The sequence below is a fragment of the Hetaerina americana genome, unplaced genomic scaffold, assembly GCF_022747635.1.
Source record: "Hetaerina americana unplaced genomic scaffold, ioHetAmer1.1.p SCAF_60, whole genome shotgun sequence".
NCBI classification, from domain to species: domain Eukaryota; kingdom Metazoa; phylum Arthropoda; class Insecta; order Odonata; family Calopterygidae; genus Hetaerina; species Hetaerina americana.
In genome coordinates this window covers 2626200-2651276 of record NW_027287206.1, presented here as the reverse complement: position 1 = coordinate 2651276, position 25077 = coordinate 2626200, and the positions used below count along the sequence as shown (strand labels likewise).

Sequence of the window (25077 nt, the reverse complement as noted above, 5' to 3'; positions counted from 1 at the left end):
GAGGATTTATTATTGATAATTAAGAAATAAAATATTTGCAAAATATAAATCAGATACATTGTAGAAACTTATGAAACAGCAAAGGTACGCAAATCATTTATCAGCATGTTCTGTAGTTTACAAGGAGGTAATATCAAAATGTTAATAAATGAGTAATTATTTTGAAGGCAAATGATAAAAAGCAAAGCATGAAGCCTTGTAACAAAAGGTACTTTAAATTGCACTAGTGACAAGAGATTAGAACAAGTCACATGATTATTTCAAACACACTACAAAAATATCAGACCAAATTTTCCTCTTTAATAAAAAGTGAATAGATTAAGAAAAATGCATAAAATTATCATGTTCACCCTTATTTCTGGGTATCTTAAATATATTAGTTTAAACTCGAAAACTATTAGTAAGAACTCCAGGATGAATACGTCCTTTACTACCATATATACATCCTGAACTATCTACTCACTACGAAAAGAATATTCCAGAATGGATTCGACAACGGAGACATACAGTAATTTAATTAATTGAGGTTATGAAGGTCCCTACAGGCTCAGCTAATAAATCCCAGTACTCTGTGTGCCTTAGAGGGTAAATTGTCAATATTTAAATCAAAAGTCAGACTTTGATCAAAAATAACCACTATGTCTTGGAAATCTACACATATATTTTCATACGGCCATGCACTAAATAAAAACCCATGGTTGATAGGCTGACTCTATTAAAACTCATTACAGTACACTCAAAATTAAGCAGATATCATTACCAACACATCATGGGGGAATATTTCTAAGGAACTTTTGCTATACTAAGGCATTATATTTTGTCCTCAATCAGTGGAAAACCTTAACACCACCAGAATGTAAAACATGAACTTGACAAGAATCAACAATTTGCCTGCTATTCATAAAGCACTAAAAAGGGAAACATTCCTTAATGAAAACTCTGGGGGCTACTACTAGGCACAAAAACTGAAAATGAATCATTTCTTGGTAGTTTAACACCGAGACTTCGATTGCAACAGAACCTATTGGTCATTTACATGGTACCAAAGATGATCTAACGGTTCGCCAGCGTGATCCGGTTGCAGCAGTATTTTGCGTGGCAAAGTAAAAGTGTGACATTGAAGAGCAATAGCACAAAAATACATGACATAACAGTGATCAACGGAGACAGGCAAAATGACGATTGAATATGGTAGCCAAGGGAAGCAACGAACTGCCATGTACAGCGAACAAATGAGCATAAACTTTCAAAAATATATTATTACGATTACCACTAAAACAAATACGAGCAAGATATGGAATGTTCGACTCGATAATTATCGCAAGGGCGCAATTTTGGTGAATTATAAGTTTGGAACCAGCTGGCTTGCAGTAAATCTAGTTATGTGCCTGTAGACAGGATAAAATGCAACAGATAGAACCCAAGTGCTATAATGATCAGAATAAATATTTATCTAAGCGGATTTCATCCATAGATGAGCCAAAGAAATGAGTACTAATAATAATTGCCAGTAAATTGACATCGACTTGAATTTAAAGCTTAGTAATCTAATAATAATAATAATACTTTATTCATTTTAAAAATGGTACAACCATATTAAATGTCGTCAATATAAGTATTATTTAACATATAAACATACTTTCTTAAATGTGATGAAGATTGTCACAAAAGAATTCATCCAATGAGTAAAGTGGGTGAGCAAGTAACCAGGTATATACCCTATTCTTGAAACTCTGGATACCATCTGATTTCAACTGAGTAGGCAGATAGTTATACAGTCGTATGTTCATATTGTGAAATGTGTTGTAAGTTGATGACAATCTACAATAAGTAGTATTTAGATTCGATTTACCTCTTGTGGAATAGTTATGGAGGTTGGATCTTAATTGGTAAGTTTCTAGATTAACTTTCACATGAATCAGAGCCTTAAAGATATACAAACAAAATACAGTCATGATTCTATACCTAATAAAAAAAGGTTTGCAGGAATCACGTGGTGGTATATTAGCAAGAGAGCGAATAGCTCTCTTTTGCAGTAGCAAAATTTGTTTAACATGAGGGGAATGACCCCATAACTCAACACCATAATTCAAATGACATTGAAAGAAGGCATGGTAAAGTGTTAAACGATACTCATTTGAAATGATAAAGTTGAGCTTTCTTAACATATAAACAGCTTTACTAAGTTTATTACAGGTCTGACTGATGTGAGTCTCCCAATTAAGTTTTGTATCAATATAAATTCCTAGTATTTTAGCAGTTTCAATATCAGTTATTTTTGATTTAAGACTGCACACAATATGCTAAGTTTTGTTAGTATTTAATTGTAAATGATTAACATCAAACCATTCCTTAGCCTGTTTTTGGGTAGCGCTAGATCATAACTTTGCATCTTCTGGATGTTGACACTTTTGCACAAAAGTAGTGTCATCAGCATATAAAACAGATCTAGGTTTCATATTACAGGGCAAATCATTAATCATGATAATGAAAAGTACTGGGCCAAGCACAGAGCCCTGTGGTACACCACATTTTACTTTAAGAGCTGCAGACCGACAGCCATCAAGTTCAACCAATTGGTGGCGATCATCCAAATATGACTTCATTAGTTTCAGTGCAACTCCCTTAATACCATAATATTCTAGCTTTGTTAGTAATATTGAATGATTAACACAGTCGAAGGCCTTACTAAGATCACATAGTGTCACTGAGACTGATTCCTTTTCTTCAAATACATTAATGACATAATTAACTATGGACTCTACTGCCAAAATTGTAGATTTCCCAGATCGAAAGCCGTACTGGGATTTGGAAAAGAGATTATTTAACTCAAAAAAATTACATATTTGATCTTTCATAATAGCTTCAAAAATTTTACCAAAAACGGGGACTATGGAAATGGGGCGGTAGTTAGCTAAATCATCTTTATCACCTTTCTTATAGACAGGTACTGTTTTGGAATATTTTAGAGCAAATCTAAAGAAAGATTAATGAATTTTTACTCGTTCTTCAGAGCAAAAAATAACGTCATACTTCCGACAAGAATGTCATCGCTCAATAAACTACGGAGATTTTTCACATGGAGATAATTGGTAAGACTATATTAAGAATCGGGTGTGATTCACAACTTGCGCAGGGCTGTAATCGCGAAAATGCGAACAAATCTAACATTTACATTTGTAGCATTCAAAAATTACATTGACCATCAAAGTGAAAAAAAATGACCCCAGAAACTCTCCGGGGCATATCAATCCATGCTATTATTACAAGCAATTACATGTTCGCTCTATAGTCTTAATTTTTCATAACCGCTCTCTAGCTACCTAATTATGGTACTTCTCATTTTTGCATTAGAAAAATGATGACCTATCGTTCAAATTCAGCGATCGCTCCGGAGCTTGATATATTTTTTAACAGAAACAACTACAGCAAAGAAAAAGCCACAATTTGCGATAACATAACCTATATGAACATTCATACCCGATATAAAAAATGCTCAAAATAAATTATATACTTATTCATGAAATGACATACCGCCTCTCTTGGTATACATGTGGGGCACAGGCAGTACTATTTTAAAAACAGTTTCACATTAGGTTTTCTGGTATGAATATTTTTAGATTTTCCAGGTCGTTACCAATTATTCACCTGTAAACACTACATTCGTCTCCCGCCTGTGACAAGGCATTCACAAGTAATTTTGCGCCAAATCCAATCCTTTTCGTAGAGCTATGCACTCTTCGTACGTAAAACGGACGCAAGAGGCGAGTGGCAGTACCTGTATAGGACATTCTATGTTAACACCTCTGCTGCCTCTACAGGCAGTCAGAGCAACTGACAATAAGCGCGACTTCCTGACCCACTGCACCTGTTAAGTATTTTGTGATATTGAAAGTTCAGTAATGGATGCTTGTCATGCGTTGTGGGAAGGCTTTTGTTTACTGTGAAGTCGTGAGATGTGTTGACATATTATGTAGTCATATACTATGAAGTAATTTCTCTGTAGCAATTACCTGGATTAATCGAAACCCCGGACCGTTTTACCGAAAGAGGAAGTGATGCTTCCTTCCCAGAATTTCATAGGTGTTCTGAAGTGGATATGGCGATTTTGTTTACTAATGGCGTTCCAGATACCGAATTTAGAATCAGCTATGCCGAAATGTAAACTCTGTGATCAGTCGTTTAACTCTTGCTCCATGCAGGTACTGACATCGTCTTATTATAATGTGAATTTATTATTTGAGTGTAGCGATATATTTGCGATTCATTTACTTAGTTTTAAACAGCTACATCGTCTGTTAGAACTTTAAGGCAAATAGCCTACATGTCAGCATTGCATTTCATATACGTTTTGGAGTTGAACCATTCATTTATCAAAAGTATGTCGTTTAAAAAGTGGAATTTGTCCTTTTCTGTAGTTTCCACAATATACCCTTGGAAATCAGGACTGCAGGATGGAAGTTTATAACGTAAACAATGGAGGTAAGACATGAAATATGTGCCGTGCCTACTAAATTTTTATACCCAGTCAAGTTTTAATGTATTGTTGAGTTGATATTTTCGGAGCATTAATATTTTAAAATGTTGAATGTGACTTTTTTTATTAATTTAAGATTGTATTAATTTCAGCGTGCAGTTCAATACCAATGGCCATCCCAAACCGTGGAGAAGTTTCTGGGAAGATACTTCTGCAGTCTTATTTCTTTCAAGATGAGTTGTACACTCAAACTGGATTTAATGTCACATTCCTTGATTTCGATTGGAAAAGTAAGTTCTTATTTGCATTAAGGATATTCAATAACTGGTTATCCGATTCAAAATTTAATTGCACGACAATTTTTCAAAACAAAGTTTTATCTATGGGTTCATGATGCGCTTAAGTGTAGATTTTAAATAAACCCATTCGTTTGTAACTGTGATTAGAAAATTAGACCCTAATATTCAATTTTATTTCGCCCGTATTTGAATTTCAGCCTTCATTGCGGTATGAAGGAAGTTATGTTGAATCGACCTTATTAGGGTTACCATTGTCTACATTTATAAAGGAGAAAATTTAAATGTGTTGTGTGAAAAAAAGATAAAAATGTTCATCTTGGACTAGAAAGGAGCACTAACTTATAATGCTAATAATAAAGAGAAGAAAATCTGAAATACTTGTACAAATGTTAGGTTAGCAAATTTTTATTATTTTGAGAAATTAATACTTTCAATAGTTTTGAATTGCCTTTCAAATTTCTGAAAATCAACTTAGGATATGTTTGTAATTCTATTGCAAAATCTGAATGGCATTTGCAGAATTGACATAAAATGTATTCCTATCGTTGTCCACTGAATTTGTGTTAGGGAGAATGCTCTCTCAGCATTGCGAGGGCAGATTGTGGATAAAAACTCAGAAATTTTCAACAATTTTGAATCGCATTCAGTATCGTTGAAATAACTAAAATATTTTATCTCTATTCATATGTAACCCTCCCCATAGGCTGCAATCTTGACATGGTAGAAGGGATCGTGTGCTCGTTTTGATGATCCCTAGAGCTGTGCTGGTGGAAGCAATGGTAATTGCTCCTGGTAGGGTTGCCCATGCCCAATAGGCCGAAGGGTAGGAGCCAGGGGAAAGGCAGTCTGCACAGCGTCAGTTCCTCAGTGATTTGGTTGCAAAGGCCTCTGAACCCAGTAGGGCAGCTATTGAGAGGTGAAAAAGAGATAAAGGTAGTAAGAACTGTGGTCAACATATGGCAGGGGACTGATAGATAAAGGTAGAAGAAGAGCAAAACCACCTTACTTTGTCATTGTTTGGCAAAACATGCTACCAAGCAATCATCTGTTGGCAGAAGTAGATAAGGTGTAGGATCAGTTAGAGGATATTAATTGGGTGTGTTCCTGGAGGGAAATTGTGGTGATAGGGGATTGGAATGCAATGGTAGGCAGACGTAGAGGTGGAAGTGAGACAGCAGACTATTGATTAGGACAAGGAATGACCATGTGAGAAAGCAATAGAGTTGTGCAGGAGATATGGATAAATCTTAATGGACGCTTAGATTAGAAGACACAAGTAGCATCGGTACACATGGAAAATGCCCATAAATTCATAAAAATATGAGTGAGATCATATTTAGATTATGTAGAGATTTAGGATCAAGATTAATTCATGCAGTTTCCCTGGAGTGGATGAGGGTCAAGGTCATAATTTTGTACTAATGAACTGCATTTTCAGATCGAAGAAGGCAAGACAGGGAAGAAGGTTTAGGAAATGGAATGTAAAAGGATTATTCAGGATGATAAGAAAGGGATATCAGCTGGATCTAGAGAAATCTATCTAGATCTATGTTAACAGCTACAAGGTTTTCATCAGGTCATGAGCCCTGATCATTTTTTAGATGTATAAGATACCTGTGCACGGTTATGTGAGTATAACATACTTTTTAAGTTAAGAAGAAATGCCCCTACTCCCGGGAAACTAAGCACTTAAATATTAATGGTTGTGTGACCACTGTTGAATGGTCCATAGATAATCAGATGACTGCTTGTGTAGATCCCATTTCAAACAAAATTATCTGTTTCTAATAGCTAAAAATATTTATGAGAGAGAATGGCCTTGGTGGAGGAACAATAGGTTTTGCTTAGAATGCTGTAGAAAACTTGGATTGATCCAGTTGTTACGGAGTAGTGATTAGTTGGATGAACTTTGAGATGTAATATGTCATAAAGAATATTAATTGTATAGGTTGTGACTTATTCTCGTAATGAATATATTAACGTATTGGTTACCCTGTTACTTTTCTTTTTGTCCAATTCTTCTACCTGTGATTCTTTGAAGGAAAGATAACCTGTTAAGAATTTAGTTGTTTGCACTTACTTTACTTTTGTCTAATGGTATATAAAGCTATATGTTTGCTTAATGAGTTAAGATTTTTCTACAGTCATCCCTCTCAATGCTTGTCAATCAGTTAATTAAATTGATTCTAGTTTATTTCATGACCCAAACTGTAATATGGCTCCAGTAACATTTTATGTTGTGAATATAATTTTTATGAAAGTATATTTAATTGATATCCCTATTATTCGCAGCCCATCCACTAGATAACGAAAACACATTTAAAGTCAGTTATCAATATTCACATTTTCCTATTCTTTTGCAGGTATTACAATGAGGTACACGCAGAATGGTAATCCTGGGAAAAATTCTTGCAGGGTTTTTCATTTTTCTGATGAATTTTTAAAAAGAAAACCCACATCCTTATTCTATGATTGTTTGTGGTCCCATAATGATTATGAAGAGAAAACATTTAATTTTGAATACACAGCAACGAATGATGTTTCTGCAACATATAGGAAGTCTGTTTTCACAGTTCCTCGGAGGGATAAAATCAGTAAGTTTAAACTTATGGAAATTCACTTTTAAGTTTTTTATTCTCATGAAGCTAAATTTTGAATTTAATGCATGTGTAATTATTGTTTTGGCCTTCATTATGACATGGACATTAATATTAAGTGGTCATGTCACTTTAGTCAGTTAATTCTATATTTTGCAGTACCCTGCTAAAGTGTAAAAAAGTATAAAAACTGCTGGGGAAAATTATGTTTATTAGATATCAGTTGGATCCCCTTGTTTTCATTACCAGATTGATTCTTAGTTTTAGTTCTTGGTTCTATTAATTCCGGTCAATGAATGGGTATCACACTCGCAATATTTGCAGTCACATAAAAAGCCTACTATTTACAAAAAAAGTTGTTATAAGTTAAACATATGGTTTATGAAAAGTGTCATACTAGCAGAAAGTTTCACTCCAAATCTTTCTGACTCTCTTAAGTTTCCAAACTATAAGGTGATATCACAATATTTCAAGTTACGTAATGGATAATATTAAAACAAATCATTGTAACACCACATTAAAAATAAGCTTTATTGCGACCTAGGTTTCACTGCAGTGCAGCATCTTTAGGCAATGAAGTTGTTTTCACACAGGTATATATGTATATGGCTGCAGGGGTGGGTTAGAGAGTGGGAGAGGGATGGGTTGGGTGTAAATGGAGGGGTAGAACACCAACCGTGACCACTGATTGGAAAGTTATTAACAAAGTAAGGGCCGGGAGGGGTGGAAATGAAAGAGTGACTCATCGCAGGGGGTGGGCTCTTCCGCCCGTCCATGTGTTTTGCCAACCCGGGGAGAGGGGAGTGAAAGGAAAAAATAATGTCATTCACAAATGGGTTTTCACCACGTCTTAAGATTTTCCCACAGTTTGAGAATGTCTAGCCTGGCTCCTTTGCTTTCAAAGTGAAGCCGAGGGATGAAATCATTGGTGTGTGTGTTGGTTGTCCAGTAGATATTTGACAAAGAAGATGAATTATTCCTTCTGGAGCAATGCTTATGCTCTTTTGTCCATTCCTTTAACTTCCTCCAGGTTTGCCTGATATACATGACGGGGCAGTCCCTACATTGTAATTTGTAGACTCCACTCCACTTCGAGTTTTTCCATTTTGTCTTTGGTAAAGGATAAAAAGTGTTGTAATTTGTTTTTATTGTAAAAAGCAATCTTCTACTGTGAGAAATGTCTTCACAATTTTAGGGAAATTTAACCCAGGTATGTTAATTTTTTCCATTGCACTTTCTCGTTTTTTAAACTGTTGTACATTTTTCTTGTGGCAATTCTGTCAAATTTTTTTTTATACAGTTTACTTATTAGGTCCAACACATATCCATTACTGATGGCAATTTGTTTGATAATTGTATGCTCCCTTCCCCAATTTTCCACTGACATAGAAATGGCTAACAGCCTATGAAGGAGGGAATGTCAGTCACCTTGTACTTCCTAGAGATACTAAATTGAAGGCGCCTCCCAGTCTGCAAAATCTTCAAGTTGAGGGAGCTTTAGTTTCTGAACTAAATGGATTTGCTCTGTTTGTTTAAGGCTTTGACAAAAAATGTCAGCTGTCTCACAGTGCCACTCCACACACACAAAATGTCATCCACATAGCGGAACCACTTACGCACACAGTTAAGACCTACTATGTCAGAAGAAAAATGTTCCTGTGCAAAATTATTCAGACGTGCTGCACCACGATGAAACTTAGGTCGCAAGAAAGCTTATTTTTTATCTGGAGTTACAAAGTTTTATTTTAACATTATTAATCATGAAACAGTTCCAGAGAGTTACACCTGAAACTATTCATTGCTTTTAAGTTACACCTAAACTGCTGGATTATTTTTCATCTTTAATGAAAATGGTTATTTTCCCTCATTTTTATTGAGTATTGTTTTAATGTGAAACCAAGTAATTTGATGGAAGGTAGTTTCTGATATGTTAAATGCATAACAAATAGCTTTGATGTATCATGAATGCTAGGAGAGGTTTTTCCATTTCAACAAATAAAAGTTAATAAGTTGAACCGGCATTGGAATTTCCACATTTTGTATTGAATGTAGATACTGGTGGTGAAATGACAGTTATTCCACTTAAGTATTCTCTATCTAAAAACAAGTAGTTAACTGCTGTGTGTATATTGAATATAGAGAGTTGCTCAGTTATGCACCATTATACACTTAATATCTTAAACTGTTAATGTATAACTTATAAGTTTCTTGTAGCAATTCTTCAGATCATAAAAAACCACTACTACAGTTCTACCCTCACCTATCAAACTGATGTTTAGGTTGGTAACTGGTTTATTTTGATAAGTGTCATTCCTTAACACTGGAAGCACCAGAATTCCCATACAGCTATGGGTGCTGCCCGCAATTGTTGTGACCTCTAAATTTTTAGTAAACCCTTGTAAAAAAATAAATTAACTCCTGTCGTTCATCTGTAATGCAAGCTAACATTAAAAGTTCCAGATTTTCCTCACAGCTAAAAGCACCAGCTGAAGCCAATTTGACCACTACATATTTTATTTTAATGTTTGTCAAATAATTATAAAAGGTAAATGTGATATGTTTTATTAAATGACAAGCTTTGTATTCAGCAAATATATCTAATGCTTAAACCATTTAAAATGTATTTGAACAATAATGAAATAGTTTAAACGCTAAAATGTGCGGCAATGCTTACTGGTGATTATAAGATGTATTTATTGAACAATATATGGCTAAATAAGTTTAAATAAATGTTTTTAAATAATCTGTATTACATAATACTTACAATTTTAGCATTGTGTTCTTTTCTGATAAATAATATTCAGTGTACTTAAAACTTTACTTCAAACTAACCTTCGGACTGAAAACAGCAGTTTGGATAATAATTATATTGAGTTGTGTTGATTTATGAATTGGCAATAGTTTTCCCTTATACTAGGCAATAATTCCAACTTAATACATCAACTATATCATAATATCTACAATATCAGCAAAACAAAATGTACAGTTATATTGACAATGATACTCATGTTGTCATTATCATTTGTGTCAACAATATCATTCATAGCTATACCAAATACAATTATTGTTTATCGTTACAATGGTTCCTTCAAGGTTAATCATATTCCCATTTAAATATAAAACTGGTGGTGAAATGACAGTTATTCCACTTATGTATTCTACTCTTATCTTTAAACAAGTCATAAACTGCTGTGTTTCATGTGACACATCTGGTAAACCACTTTTTGAATTCTTGGGGTACGATTTCTGTAACATTGAATTATAATTTAAACTTTGCTCCATTAGTTGAATAATATCCTCACACCTATTCTCAACCAATTTTGATGTTCATTGCTTGGTGCATGTAAGAAATACGATAAAATGATTCATGCTTAAATATGTATTTAATGAATGCATATTATGTAATATTAAAATATTCATTCTTAGTACAGTTAAAAGTATACCATATGATTTACAATGCAACAATTTTGAAGTGTTAAAATCATTCACCTGGACTGGGATCTTGGATCAAATCCTGATCAAGGCAAATGATTTTGTTTACTTAGAAATTATTGCATCAGCATGTGCATTAGCATATTACTCAGTTAAAAAAGTTACTGTTGCTGCACCTCCTGCAGTTTCTTTGAATGTAGTAGAACAGCATACAACAAGCATAATTTATTCTGTGATTCCAAAGAAACTGCGGGAGATGCCGCAACAGTAACTTTTAACGGAGTCAGCCGCTAATGTGCATTTCAATGCAACAATTTCAGAGTGTAAAAATCATTCGCCTTGACTGGGATTCGAACCCAGATCCCTCAATGTGCAGTCGAGTGCTTTAGCCAGTTAAATTATTGAGGCGTCCTCCTAAACTCTGAAATTTTGGAGGCTTTAAAGGAACAAGATGTTGTGACGAAACAACAAACATACAATTTCACAGGCATTTGTAGTCTTGGGCGAGGTGCCTCAGTCCATGAGGTTAAAGCCAACTTTTAAACACTAGGCTGTTTATACCTTGACAAATTCCAATAAAGCTGTGGGAGATGCCGGTATTTTGTCACAACATCTTGTTCCTTTAAAGCCCCCAAAATTTCAGAGTTTAGGAGGACGCCTCAATAGCTTAACTGGCTAAAGCACTTGACTGCACATTGAGGGATCTGGGTTCGAATCCCAGTCAAAGCAAATGATTTTTGCACTCTGAAATTTTGCATTGTTCTGTGATCTTTCTCATAAAGTGGAACGCGTTAAGTGAAACACTCATTTAGTGAAACACTCATTTAGTGAAACAATTTCTTGTGTATAAATTAATGTCAAATATGATATTGCATTCCATGTTAATGGAAAATAGATTATGTTCCAGGGTTCCTCAATGAAAATTATGTGTACATTGTTTAGGATATTCGATCATATTCATTTTTTTCTTTTGACACTGAATGAACCAAACTGGAATTCAAACTTCATTTGTGAAAACAAAAAAGAACTGCAATAAATATTTTGTTATCTGTGATACATGTCCAATTCCTATTGACTAGAAAGCTGTCTATAGCCATTAGTTTATGCCGATGCATCAAAATTTTGTAAAAATGTGGCTTGACATTATCATTAAATAAAGTTTTGGCTTCCTTCCACCACGTCAGGGTCATTCATGGTAGGGCTTCATCTGGTACCTTAATATAATTTTGTTATCAATCCCATACCTTTTATCTGTGCTCCTGCTCAAAGTCTCAGGGTCTTTCCTTCTTTTGCAATATAATTGCTGGCTGGCCTACAATTTACTGAGTTCAGCCACTTCACCCAAGTTTTTTAAGATAGCATATCCATTTTCGTTGACTAACATGGCAATGTCTTCCTAATTAATCTTTTTCTTTCCAATTTATTTAGGATAGAATATGTTAATATTTTGATTTCCTTAAATATTTAGTAAATACTTTGTGTAGGCTTTATTATTTAAATATTGTAGCTTCTAATATTTTTTAACCTTCTTCCCAGTGTCCAAAATATAAATTTCTGGGTTTGCAGAAAAACCTAGCTTTCCTTTTTGGCCTTCTCATTTTTGGATTCTAAACTGGGGGATGGTATTACAGTTTCAGCATTTTCCTTTCTGTGAATTTTTCTAGTTCCTGCCCTAAAATACCTTTAAAAACATTCCTTATTTTTTGGAATTTACCTTGACCTGCCCAAACAAGTGGTTGGTTTGATAGGTGAGTGTAGTGTTCACTTTGTACTGAGCCCTTTACAGCATGTGGAATTCACACATCAGGGTAAAGGGGCCAGGTCCTCTCCCTGTGCCACCCACGGTTTTCCAGGATGATCTACTACCTGAAAAATCACAAACCTCAGGTGAAGCTGAATAAGCCCGGGAATTGAACCCTGGCCATCCTATCAGTAGCCCAACACTTACAAACCTCAGGTGAAGCTGAATAAGCCCGGGAATTGAACCCTGGCCATCCTATCAGTAGCCCAACACTTCACCTACCAGACCTATCTCGGAAACTTTTTAAAACTCCAATAGAAATTTTTTGCTGTTTTCTCTGACTTTGGTGGTGAGTTATTGGGTTCTATTCTCTCCAATGCATCGGAGTAGTCACCCAGAGCTGGTATAATCTAAACTAATGTCTCCATCTTATCTTCTTAAAATGTCCAGAATATTTCCTCATGTGGGGTTCATCTTTGAGCTGCTCAAACCCCCACCTCTTGAGTAAGCCTTCTTACAAGTGAGTGGGGCTTCCTACACCATCCCACTTCCACATTCCTTCAGTCCCCTTTCCACTGGTAGATTGAATTAGTTAAAACTTCATAAATTCCCTTGTCGTTATCCAGTTTCCAGGGCACTTCAATTATATTAAGAGCTATGCTGCTTTTGTGATTTAAGGCATTTGCACCCAAAGTATGTCTTTGTCTTCTCTTGTGTATCCTTTGTCACTCTTGGACTTTATCTTAAGGCTAATGAATATTCCATCTCTCATTGATGAAATAATGGCTAGCATAAACAGAAGCATTAGGATCAGTCAACTCATGCTTGTCGTGCCTTTCCATTTATTATCTGCAAACCTCATATCATAACCTCTGTTTTCCCATGCTAGTTTTCCAATGTATATCTTGACACAATGTCACTTAAAAGTCTACCAAATTTCAACAATCCTGGTCTATTGTGTTTTAACTATCTCTGCCGTGGTCATCTAGATAAATTCAACAGTTAGGATCAAATTAGTTGTCCTTATTTCTCACAAACCCATTCTACTCTTTCATCATGAAAATCAATAGCTCTGCCCTGAACATCTCTTCTTCTCAGTCGTTTTTATTGTTGGCAGTGTACCTGTTAAAAATTTTGAGAGTTTTTAGGTTGAAGTTAAAGAGGCTTTGGATGGCCACAGGCATGTTCAACCCCTACATTTCTCAGCCTTGCCAAAAAAGACGACTTGACTTTAAACCTGCAATAACCTGTTTGTTCTTCAATTCTGTACACATTCTACCTCACTTCATCCCATCCAAAATTCCTACTCGTTACCTCCCCCCCTCTCACAGTCTTCAGCATTGTCTCCAATTAAGGTGCTCTGGATACAACTTTCCTGCCATCTTTGGAAAGGTGGATGCAGAATCCTCAGTAATCTGATCATAGTAATTTTTACCGCTGTGAACTTTCTCCATATGCCAACACCCAGGTCCCACACACACACATGCACCACATAGGAAGTTCACTGATTCTCCCCCTCCACTAAGGCTTCCTTTTGCCCCCATCCTTTTATCCTCCCTCAACTGCAACGAGTTGCTCCCTAATTAGCTTTTCCCTGCCTGAGGAGTGCATCAATCATCATGGAGAGGTGGAATTGAACTGTCAGTGGTATGTGCCTTCCCCTTATTTCCTGCCCCTCTAGCAAGGGGGAGCCAACACTGTTTCAGCTTCTTTCTCAGATTTAATACTTTCTCTTCATTCTTCTTCAATAGCCTCAGTTCTTTAGCAATATCACAATTTGATCACCAACCTTGATCATGCAAGCCCCCTGTCTCTCTTATGAAGCATTTGAAGTGATACCACATTGCACAATGTGCACTTTGTGCCACATTCTTTAGTTCTTTATGACTGTGCACTTCTATATCCCTCATCATATTTTCAGCCCATTCCCATGGCCTCCACTCCACTTCATGGAATGAATAACTTCTCCTCTCTTTGGGAGCTGAGAGTGAACATTTTGATCTTGTTCCATTTTCAAAACATTCTCTACCCAGGCTACTGTATACAGTGTTTACATATTTAAATTACATTCCATATGTTTTCAATGTAATAGTTGTATTTAATTCATATTTACCTCATGTTGCCTTTCAGTGGTTCATTTAATCAAAACTTATATTTTGTTGAATGGTATTGTTTTGATGATACAACAGTTTGTTACAACAGATACATTTGTTCAAATGTGCAATTTTTCAGATCCTGACGTAACACAATTAAAAAACTGGCAAGTGTTTTTGTATGTGGACATCACCGAGTCTCCATTTGTGATTCTCAAAGCCCAAACTCTCCCTGATTTTTATAATGTTTTCACTTACAATGTGAAAGTTTACAGTGGTAGTGATAGAAATTACTCTGTCAAAAATGAAAGGAACATAACAGTCAGGAGGGGAGAAAATGAATTAACCTTTGAGTGGAATTTGGGAATATTTCCTGGGAACTATTTTTTCACTGTGAAGCCAGTGAGTGAAGAATGTGGTGAATTAGGATGCCTGATTTCAAGATCACCAGATATAAAAATAGGTAACTAAATTAATTTTTGTATTAGTTAATTATTTAAGTATAACTAAATCGATTAACAACTGGTGTAACACTTATGGTAACTGAAAAAATCTTGTGAATAATTTGTGTACTAAATTTGGGTAGTTAGTGCAGTATTTAATTAGAGAATCCACCAATCCAGAAGAAACTGGAATATCTGACATAAAGACTGAAATTTTTGTTGATGCCTTTCACAATGGCAGAATCTCTCCCACTGAGCTGTGTGAGATTTCACATTTCTAGCTTTAGGTGTACATTTTTAAAATGTGTGCCTCATATCATGACTTCAAATCACAAACCTCAATCCAAGCTCTCCTGGTACAAAGGTTTATTTTCCTACCTTGAATGTATGACAGTCCTGCATTCAGGGTAGGAGAGCCAGTTCCTTGTTCCCTGTGCTGTGATTTTCCAATTAGTTCTGATGCCCAGAAAATCAGTTAGAGCTAGCATTTAGCTGGTGGTATCGAAAGAATTGCCTAAGTTGAACCCTGGCCTCTGGTTGTAGCAGACTGCTCTTCCCACTCGGCTATCATGCCTTAAGGAAGAAGATAAAGGTAGCAAACTTCAATTCATTAATAAATAACATCAATATTGCTTTCAAGTGAATCTGTTGATGGCGTATTTTGTAAAATTACTGAGAATTATATAGATGTTTGCAGTCATATTGATTCATTTCTACTGATTCATTTAAATAATACAGGGATATTCAAAGGATTATTGGAATGATTAAGGGCTTAGTGGAGAATGATGGACACAATTTTGGGAGTAAGTCGTAGCAACTAGTAGACTCAGCCTGCTGGGCAGTGTTATGCCAGCAGTATGAGAGGCAAGGCTCCCATAATTTTCATCACACAAACTTCTTTTTCACCTCAAACATCAACAAAAAAGGGTATTTGTGAAAATGGAAAAAAATTGAGTACCAAGTTGTCAGTAAATATTTGTTCTTGAAAGGCAATATGCATATACAAATCAAAGACAAGTTGGACACTGTGTACTTGAGTTCTGCAGCATCATTTATGACTGTGAAATTTTGGGCAACTGAATTTAAACGTAGTCATATCAGCTTGGCAGATGACATTTTAAGATAATGCTAATGAAACTTTTGTATGGAAAGTCTCTTTACAGCTTGGAAACTTATGTGTTGATGCTGGATGATAGATGTAGATTAGTGGCTTGCAAGTGAGAGAATGATGGAAAAGGTAAAATAGATGGTAAGGAATTAAGTAAAAGTCCTAGGCTGTTGGGGTTGGGAAAAGGGGGTTATTAGGAGGTTTCCAAAAGAGGCAGCAATGGTAAATGAAGAAATAGGTGATGGAACATTGAAGACTCTGATTGAAGGGAGAGTATTAGGCAAGCTAGGTTGGGGAGAAAAAGGTAGATATGTTAAATGAACTGGCTGGAAGAAGAAAGTGTGGAGAATTTAAGAAGGTTTTAATTTAGTCTTGAATGTCTGTTTTTCATGTTAGGGGAGGCTAAGAAATAGTTTTATTCAGTGTGTCTCCAGCCAAAACCTATCTTGATTAGTACACTGACAAGTGGTGATAATGAAAAACTGTTTCACCTATTTCTTCCCAGTGAGCCTAATGTAATTCCATGAACTTATGTTGGAACTCAGGGAGTGTCAAAAAAATAAACCAATTACTAAAAAATTAACCTTAAAAGTTTTATCTCTATGCTATATCTCTATGAAAAATATATGCTGTAATTTTATTTAAAATCTGATTGTCCTGTCCTATAACGTATGCTTTTCAGTATCATGGTTTTATAAATCATTTTTGTGTATCATTTGGCCTGTAAAAGTTTTGGTTTTATTATTTTTAGGTTGGCATTTTGATCTTTTATGACTGCCTTCAGTTTTCCTTATTCTAAATGTTCAATGCCATTTCATCTTTAAGAGCTAGCTGTACAATAAAAACTGATTTCATGGAGAAGATGTTCTCCAGCCTATGACTTAAACATAAAATAAGAAAGGGGCTAGAAACTGACTGAAAATGAACTAGAGCACAAAGTTAATCTGGCACCCAATTAATAATCACATTTTCACCAGGAAAGAATAGTGATTTATTTATTTGCTGATTGTGAATTTTGTGTATTTTCAGAGCCTTCAATCAATCTCCTCTTTGCTGGAGGTGCATTTGCATTTATAGTTTTACTTATATTCATAATAGCATGTTTGAAATACATCCCTCAAGGTAAGAGTTTTTAAGAATATTCTAATATATATATATATATATATATATATATATATATATATATATATATATATATATATATATATATATATACTGAATTTATGAAAAATAAATTTGAAAATTTTCGATAGTATTCTTTTGCCAACTGTATTTAAAAATTGATGTTGCCCTTGATTTTCATTTAAATGTATTTTTCTTTAGTTAAAAGTATACCAGTGAGACCTAAACTGCTACTCATCTACCGATCCACTCATGCATCACACATGAAAGTAGTTTTAGAATTAGCCCAGCATCTAAGAAAAAACTGCAATATTGAAGCAATGTTTGATGAATTGGATGTAAATAAATCAGAAACTCATGTAAGTTAACTAAATATCAATTGCAAATTGCTTGTTGTGTGACGCATTTTTAAAGCTTTTAAATTCTAATTAAAATGTCATATCAACTCATTTGTTTAAAATAATTTTTTTCTCATATTTTAGAATCCATTCAACTGGTACAATGATGCTATAGCACAGTGTGATTTCATCGCTATTGTTTCATCGCCAACATGTTGCAATTCCATAAATGGCATTTACCCAAAAGTTGATGAAGTTGCCCTTAATATGCTCCAGGGAAAAGGATTCAACAGGAAACCATTATCAAATATGTGTAATCTTATGGTGTTCCTATTGCCATATTGCTCCGAAAAAACTTTACCCCAGGAGGCCAAAAACATTGGTTTACGCTTCAAGATTCCAAATGATATTAATGAAATCGTGAATTATATTCATAATTTTAAGAGGAAACATATTATTGGAAGATTATATTATTTTATTAGAAGTAATATCTTTTGGTATATGCTGCATAAAAGAGTTTCTATGAAAAAATGTCCCAGACTGCACATGGCAATTCAAGAGGCAAGCGGAGAAGTGAAAAAATGCCTTGAAATGAAAAGTACAACTGAGTTGAGTGTACCTTTAATGAATGATAAGAAAATCTGTGGAGTTATCAATGAGAAGGGCTTCCACGAAATTATAGACCAGCCACCTATTAGAAATAAAAGTGTTTCTGAGAGTTCACTTTATACAGTACCTTACCAGAGCTTCCCTGGAAATATTGAAGACTATGATCTACTTGGGAATGAGTCTGAGGTGGTTGAGGAAGAAGATTTAAAGCTTGACATTAAGGAAGATATGTTACTTGATGGATTGACACTGTGAATAATTATGATCATAAACAAGATTTGCAAGAGTTTAAAAAATTAGTATTTGTGAATACTAATTTTGTAAACTCTTGCAATTATTATGTTGATAACAATAATATTATTATAAGTTTAATTATAGCAATATATTATACGTTGCTTGTAAATGTGGTTGTGATACTCAGATCTCATGATTCGGTTATGTCATGCTCACTTAATGTGTGAACTTTTGTATGTTGCATTGTGTAATAAGCTTTTATAATATTTGCTTGCATTTTAGTCAAATAATTTTGCCATTTTAGTTTTGCAAAAAGTGAAATCTAATGGCTTTGTACAATATTTTATGTCCACTGTATTGAAGCCTTTCCCATTTAAGATTTTCCATTCAGTTTTGGTAATACATTTCTCAATTTTTCATTATTACCTAATTGAGAAACACCTATATAGCCATTCATTGCATTGGAAATGGTTGTTCTGATTTGTGATGCTAGAAATTTATTCTCACGTCATTTGTCCATTTTTTAAACAATCATGTTGTAACTATATTTGCGACCAATTTTTGTCATTTTTTGCCAAGTTACTAGCCTGTACTTTTTGGGAACTCTAAATATTTCGCTCCAAATGGAGTTTTACATATGCACCATTATCTTGTTGACATCTATTTTGTGCATCTACAATTGAATATATTTTCTTTTTACAAGTTTTTAATGGTTCTGACTGATTTTCCCTTGGCTATAGAGCTATGAAAATTTGAAATCTTATAAAATAAATATTTTGTGCCATGTTTATCAATTGTTTCATAGTGTAGATGAATTTTTGGAACAAATTTTGACATCCCAAAACCATAGGAGTTTCATTACAACATATAAAGATTATTCCTTTTTATACTCTTTATAGTTTAATTCCAATGAAAATTTTGGTGATCCTTAAAAAAACCACAGTTCAACCCAATTTTGAAGAGGATAATATAAAAGGCAATCTAAGATGAAGTAGATCTGGTATATTCATTCTAGCTTTAAAAATGTATTATACCTGCAATAGTATGGCACTGTTCGTTGTAAGCCTCCATGTACAGAATGAGAGTCTTTTAGATGGCAAAGAAAAAGTCAACTTAATTAGAAGACTTATATTTCCCAAATGTTTTTTCAACTGAAATAATTGCTTTGTTTTTTCCTAGTATTTGTAACTGTCACTGGGGAAATATTTTGTTATATTCCATTCAGTTGAAATTCTTAATCACCAGATTAATATATAAAATTCAATTATGATTTAACTCACTATTACATTTATTTTACTGCTACTAATTAACATTGTTTACTTTGAATTAAATTGGCAGCATTGTGGAATCGACTATCAATTAAACCTCTGTACAGTGGCAACAACGACTGAGGATCATTTAACTTTCTGAGCTATTGATTTCACCTTAACTGAGTGCGGAGGGTCAAGTAACTCTCTTAATTTGGATTTGTGCCTTCTAAGAGAAGTTGATTGATTGATTAGTCTGTGGTCATTACAAGTATAGGCGTAATAAGCAACATCTGGCAGGCAGGTTGGGTAAAAACTTCCGACGCATATTGAATGAGTGTAATTTTACCCAATGTCACGTTATACCAAAGGCACCACTTCCGTTTTGTTTTCTTTTACCTGAATAAACCTTAACCACCGACTTTTACCTCAAGAAAATTCCCCAACCTACCTTCCACTCCAACTCCATAGCTACCCCTCTCCTCAAGGGTAAACAAATGCAACAGTTCTATATACCTGACCAGCCCTAACCCCCACCCCCTCTCTTCACCGGACCAAACCCAAAGCTTAGTCATAAGCAAGGTGCCACTGCCTCTCCTTCCCTTAATTGGAAAACCTTGACCACCGACTGAAGTCCTGGAAAACCAACCCTCCACCTCTAACTTCTCCCCTCTCCTTTGTCCAGAGGGTATTCATTTTGCAGCTGTATATATAACTGATGATGCCGCAAGTCAGTGAAATGCATTGTGCCGTAAAATAAGGTGTGTCAGAAATTATAAACTCATCTAATATGGACATAAAGCAATTCCACGAAGTGAAGTATACTTCAAACACAACTTATCACAACACTCACAATGAGGAAAATTAAATATATTCTTGATATGTTAAATCGTTTCTATTCTCATGAGATACATATGGTTTTTAAAATTCCTGTCACTGATCATTGATGCAGCATTAATATTAATTAGGGAAGGTAACTGACAGCTAAGGTCATTTGCACCATTGGGGATAGGTGGGTAATTTGTCAGGAGTTGAGAGTTCAGGGAAGGGTGGATATAAACATGTCATCAGCATTAACCTACTCTTAACAGCAGGTGCTAAGGGTTCCAAGAACATTTATAACATCAGTGTGTACTCATCTTGAAGTGCTCATTGAATTTCAATGAATGACATTGAAAAAGCCATAATCTCTCCAGAGAATAATTACATGTTGCTCCATGCAGATGACATAAGTCTAATACCAGGTCATACTAAATCATCTCAATTAGAAATAGATATGTATGCTATGGTGAATTCAGTCGCTCAATGGCTGCATGTAAATAATTTACAACTAAATGCAAGAGAAACAGTATACTTGGTATTTAGTAATAGAGACCTTCAGTCAAATATTTCTGTAGAAATAGTAAACCAATTGATATCTGAATTAGAACATACCACCTTATTGGGTTTAGAAATAGACAGCAAGTTAAGCTGGAGATTTCAAATGGAAAAATGTGGTAAAAAATTATGTTAAGCCCTATTCCTTTAAAAAAATCTTGCCAACTATTGTAACACAGAAATATTAATCCCAGTATACCAGGGTATATTTAAGTCCATAGCTCGATATGGCATCGTCTGCTGGGGAAGCTCAGCACATGGAAACATCAATAGAATACTCACACTTCAAAAACTGGCATTAAGGGTTATATTTAAACGAAACGCAAAAAAATCCTGCAGGGAGTACTTCAAATGTCACAAAATCATGACCATTCCCTGTATCTATGTGTATAATGTGATTTTGTATGCCTGCACCAAAACCCCTTCACTGGTCAAAAATAGGGATGTTTACAAGTACGACACCAGGGGTAAGGATTATCTTCATAATGGCCATTGCAGAGTAGCAGCACTACAAAAAACCCCAGAAGTTTCAGGAAGACTGCTGTTTAATCAACTTCCTGAAGAGTTCAAACGAATACTCCCCCAAGAAAATAAATTCAAAAAAATGTTGAAAAATTTCTTTTTAAATGTTTTTGATAGCATCCTAGAGTACATAGAAAGAGCCAATGTAGGGAATTGTGTTTTTTAAATCTTTAATACTCTTATATTTTATGAACATTATTATTCCTTTGAATTTGTATATATGTTAATGCGCTTATAAATAAGATATGGCACACAAGAACAAAACAATGCATACATATGTGTACATGAAAAATGATAATAATAAAATTAACGCTTGTGATACCTTGATGGAAAATATTCATTAAGGTCCTACAAACAATTCTTGATTTAAAAATTTAATTTTTACACCTGATATGAGTTGCTATATTTTATGCCTGCTGGTAAAAAATTTTAATACCAGCACATAGGGATCCTTTTTGAAACAAAGAAGTGGAATGCTGTATTATTATTGCTTTTTATTTGCCCAGAGATCACAATACAAAAATACCAGGTAGGTGGTGTATGTACATAATATAAGGCATGTTAAAAAGGAGCAAAGACAGGCTCAATTAAGATACATAAAAGAAATGATGCTCATAGTTACATAAATGTTTGGCACAAGCCCATGAACATTGGCTGTAACATGCTATTTCAAATTCAGAAAAATCATTGATCACCAACATGAATCAGACCATGGCCATTGCTAGAAACTAAAAGTATGAACTTACTGGTCGGGAATATTGTTGAGATATTTGTCAACTGAGTAGAACATATTGCGCTGTAGATATCTTTTTAATTTATGCTTGAATGCAGCAGTATCCTTGATAATTTTGGGTAGTTTGTTATATAATCTGATGCCCATTTCTTTGGGTCCTAATTCCAATGCTTTAGTTCTTATATTCCCGTAATGAATTGCAGGTTCCTTCTGTCTTTGTCTTATGGGATAACAATGGATACTCTAATTTTTTTGAAATAGACAAATTTTCTTGAACATGCGCACATACATGTGTACCAACAAGTTACATGTAAGATTCCAAGATTTATAAAATGAGATCTACATTATTAGCTTTTTAGAATTTTGGCCACATCTAATTACTCCTTTTGGCATGATAAATATGTTCTGAACACCCATAGCAGACCCCCAACAGATAATTTCATGGTACACTAGAGATCGGAAATAACTGAAGTAGGCTGTTTATAAAACTGCTTGATCTACAACCTTTGCTAGGCTTCTTAAGGCATAAGAAAGCTTGCTGCATAAATGCCTAATGTGTTCATCCCAGTTTATGCTTTCATTAATTATTCAATCTAAAAAGATGGTACTGCCAACTTTCTACAGAAGATTATCTTTGATGTAAAGGCCCCTGTTAGAGGTTTCTTTTTATGGTTTAATTTCATATGGTTTTTTTCAAAATTTATTGCTTTTTTGTGAATCAGTCTCCTAAGAGTGCAAGGGAATTATTAACATCATCCTCAAGCAATGAGTTCTTTTTCCTAAGTATTAATTTAAAATGAGATATTATGTACTGACAAATTTGATATTTTATAAATATTATATGTAGTACATTAACCGATGGGTTCCTTAACATGCTTATGTTCGCTCTTTATTCTGTGCCAAAAGAATGAGACATGCTCCTCGTAACCTTGAAACTTGAAGTATTAGTATTAAATTAAAATTTAGTCTTGTCTGTCAAAACATATCTTGCTTTATGCCCCATGAGATGTATAGAATCAGTTTGCTCTCATGAATTATCACCCAGCCTTGCTTTGAATTCAATGATTTGAAATTTTTACATGTCTTCCTATGCCTAAATTTCATTCCTACTGCAAAGTCATTTAAGTCTAATAAAACAACCGCTTGTCTTAACTCGAGTCTTATGTACATCTTAGTAGCCATCATGTTGTGAGACTAGACCTATGACCTCAAATTTACTCTCAAGAAAGATAGTTGGTCCTTCAACATGCAATTTTTCCTCACACTTGTGAAAGGCTGTCATTCCATGCCAACCTTCGTATAGGTGGGCCATCCTTTAAAAAAAACTTCAAATACTTTCCTGATAATGCAATCCTTTCTTTCTGAAATTAAACCTTTTCTCTCCTTTGGAATTGGTGAATACCTGAGTATGAACCATCAACCCATAGGTCTACCTCCCCTTAATCTTTCAAGTGTGAACAAGATTGAAATTCTTGCATGGGGTATAGTAAATATTAAGCGCATAGAATCGGCATTTCAGCCACAAGTGCTGAAGACACACAAACCCTATCCTCGATATTTGCGTTTTAGTTTCATCATGGTAGCAAGTGGCATGTGATCAGCCTGTACTTATACTGGGAGTCATCAATAAAATTGTAAAATTTTGTGAATTGCAAGCAGCTCGTTTTCAACCTATGCAGTAATGTTTTCACATTCTCTAAGGCCCCTTAATGAAAAAATCATTCTTGATGTTCTCTTGCAACATTTCAGGCTGATCTACGAAACATCTCATTGCAGTAGCAGCTTTCTCTAGGATTGCATGATGCAAGCAATCGGGTCACTGCCACTCTTCTTTGAAAAGTACTGCAATGTGATGTTAGGTAACAACTTGCACATGTAATCCTGATTTTAGTATTTCCCTTTAGGACATTGCCTCGTTAGGGTCTAATCCTATGGCATAATTCAACTCCCCCAATAGGTACAAGCGCCTGTTGTGAGAAGGTAGACCTAGCAAATCATCCATTCGTGTTTGGCTTCGTATGAAGTTATGAAAAGACCAACATATCTGATTTAATTGGCCTTGAGTTGCAATGTATACTATACATTCATAAATTATGATCCAAATACCCTTTTCATCAACTTAGAAATGATCACGTTTTGCCCATACACCGTAATGACACCGAGCGTAATCTTGCCCTGAAAGTCTACTCGCAAGTAGACATCGGACCACCTTGGTGGTTTATAAACAGAGACCATAAAAACATTTTAACAAAAGCTTATATATTTTCTTATTGAAAAACCCAGTCGATAATGATAGGACACGGGCCCGTAAGGTACAACAGGGAAACCAATTAAATCCTACATGTAATATGTAGTTAAATTAATTGAATGTCTCAATATTTTTGTGCTAGTCCTTAAACATTTTAAATCCATTTCAAAATCTAATATAAAATGAGCCGAATGCCAAGTTCGCGGACGACCTTCACAAGTAACAATTATGCCTTCTCAAACTCTTATGGGCAATGCCAGTTTCGAAAAATGCGTTTGCGCATTACAGAATTTGCTATCGCGCGATCCAAAATAACATGGGCCGTAAATTATTGGGTAGAAAATATAATACTCAAGGAAAAATGGAACTTTTCTACATAACGCACAAAAATTTTTTAATGCCATAGTTGCAGGAGTAGTTGAGAGGCACATGGAAAGGGGCCTAGAATTGCGAATAG

The 25077-nt window shown here is 34.7% G+C and overlaps 1 protein-coding gene across 1 annotated transcript; it reads left to right on the top strand.

Moving 5' to 3' along the window:
• Positions 1–3873: 3873 nt before the first annotated feature.
• On the top strand, positions 3874–19281 carry LOC139695624 (uncharacterized). The gene is made up of 8 exons (XM_071594430.1): positions 3874–4202; positions 4419–4482; positions 4630–4767; positions 7140–7370; positions 14779–15102; positions 17220–17312; positions 17514–17671; positions 17795–19281. The coding sequence occupies exons 1-8, from the start codon at positions 4059–4061 to the stop codon at positions 18512–18514; spliced, it is 1872 nt and encodes a 623-aa protein (XP_071450531.1). The 5' UTR covers positions 3874–4058; the 3' UTR covers positions 18515–19281.
• The last annotated feature ends 5796 nt before the right edge of the window (positions 19282–25077 follow it).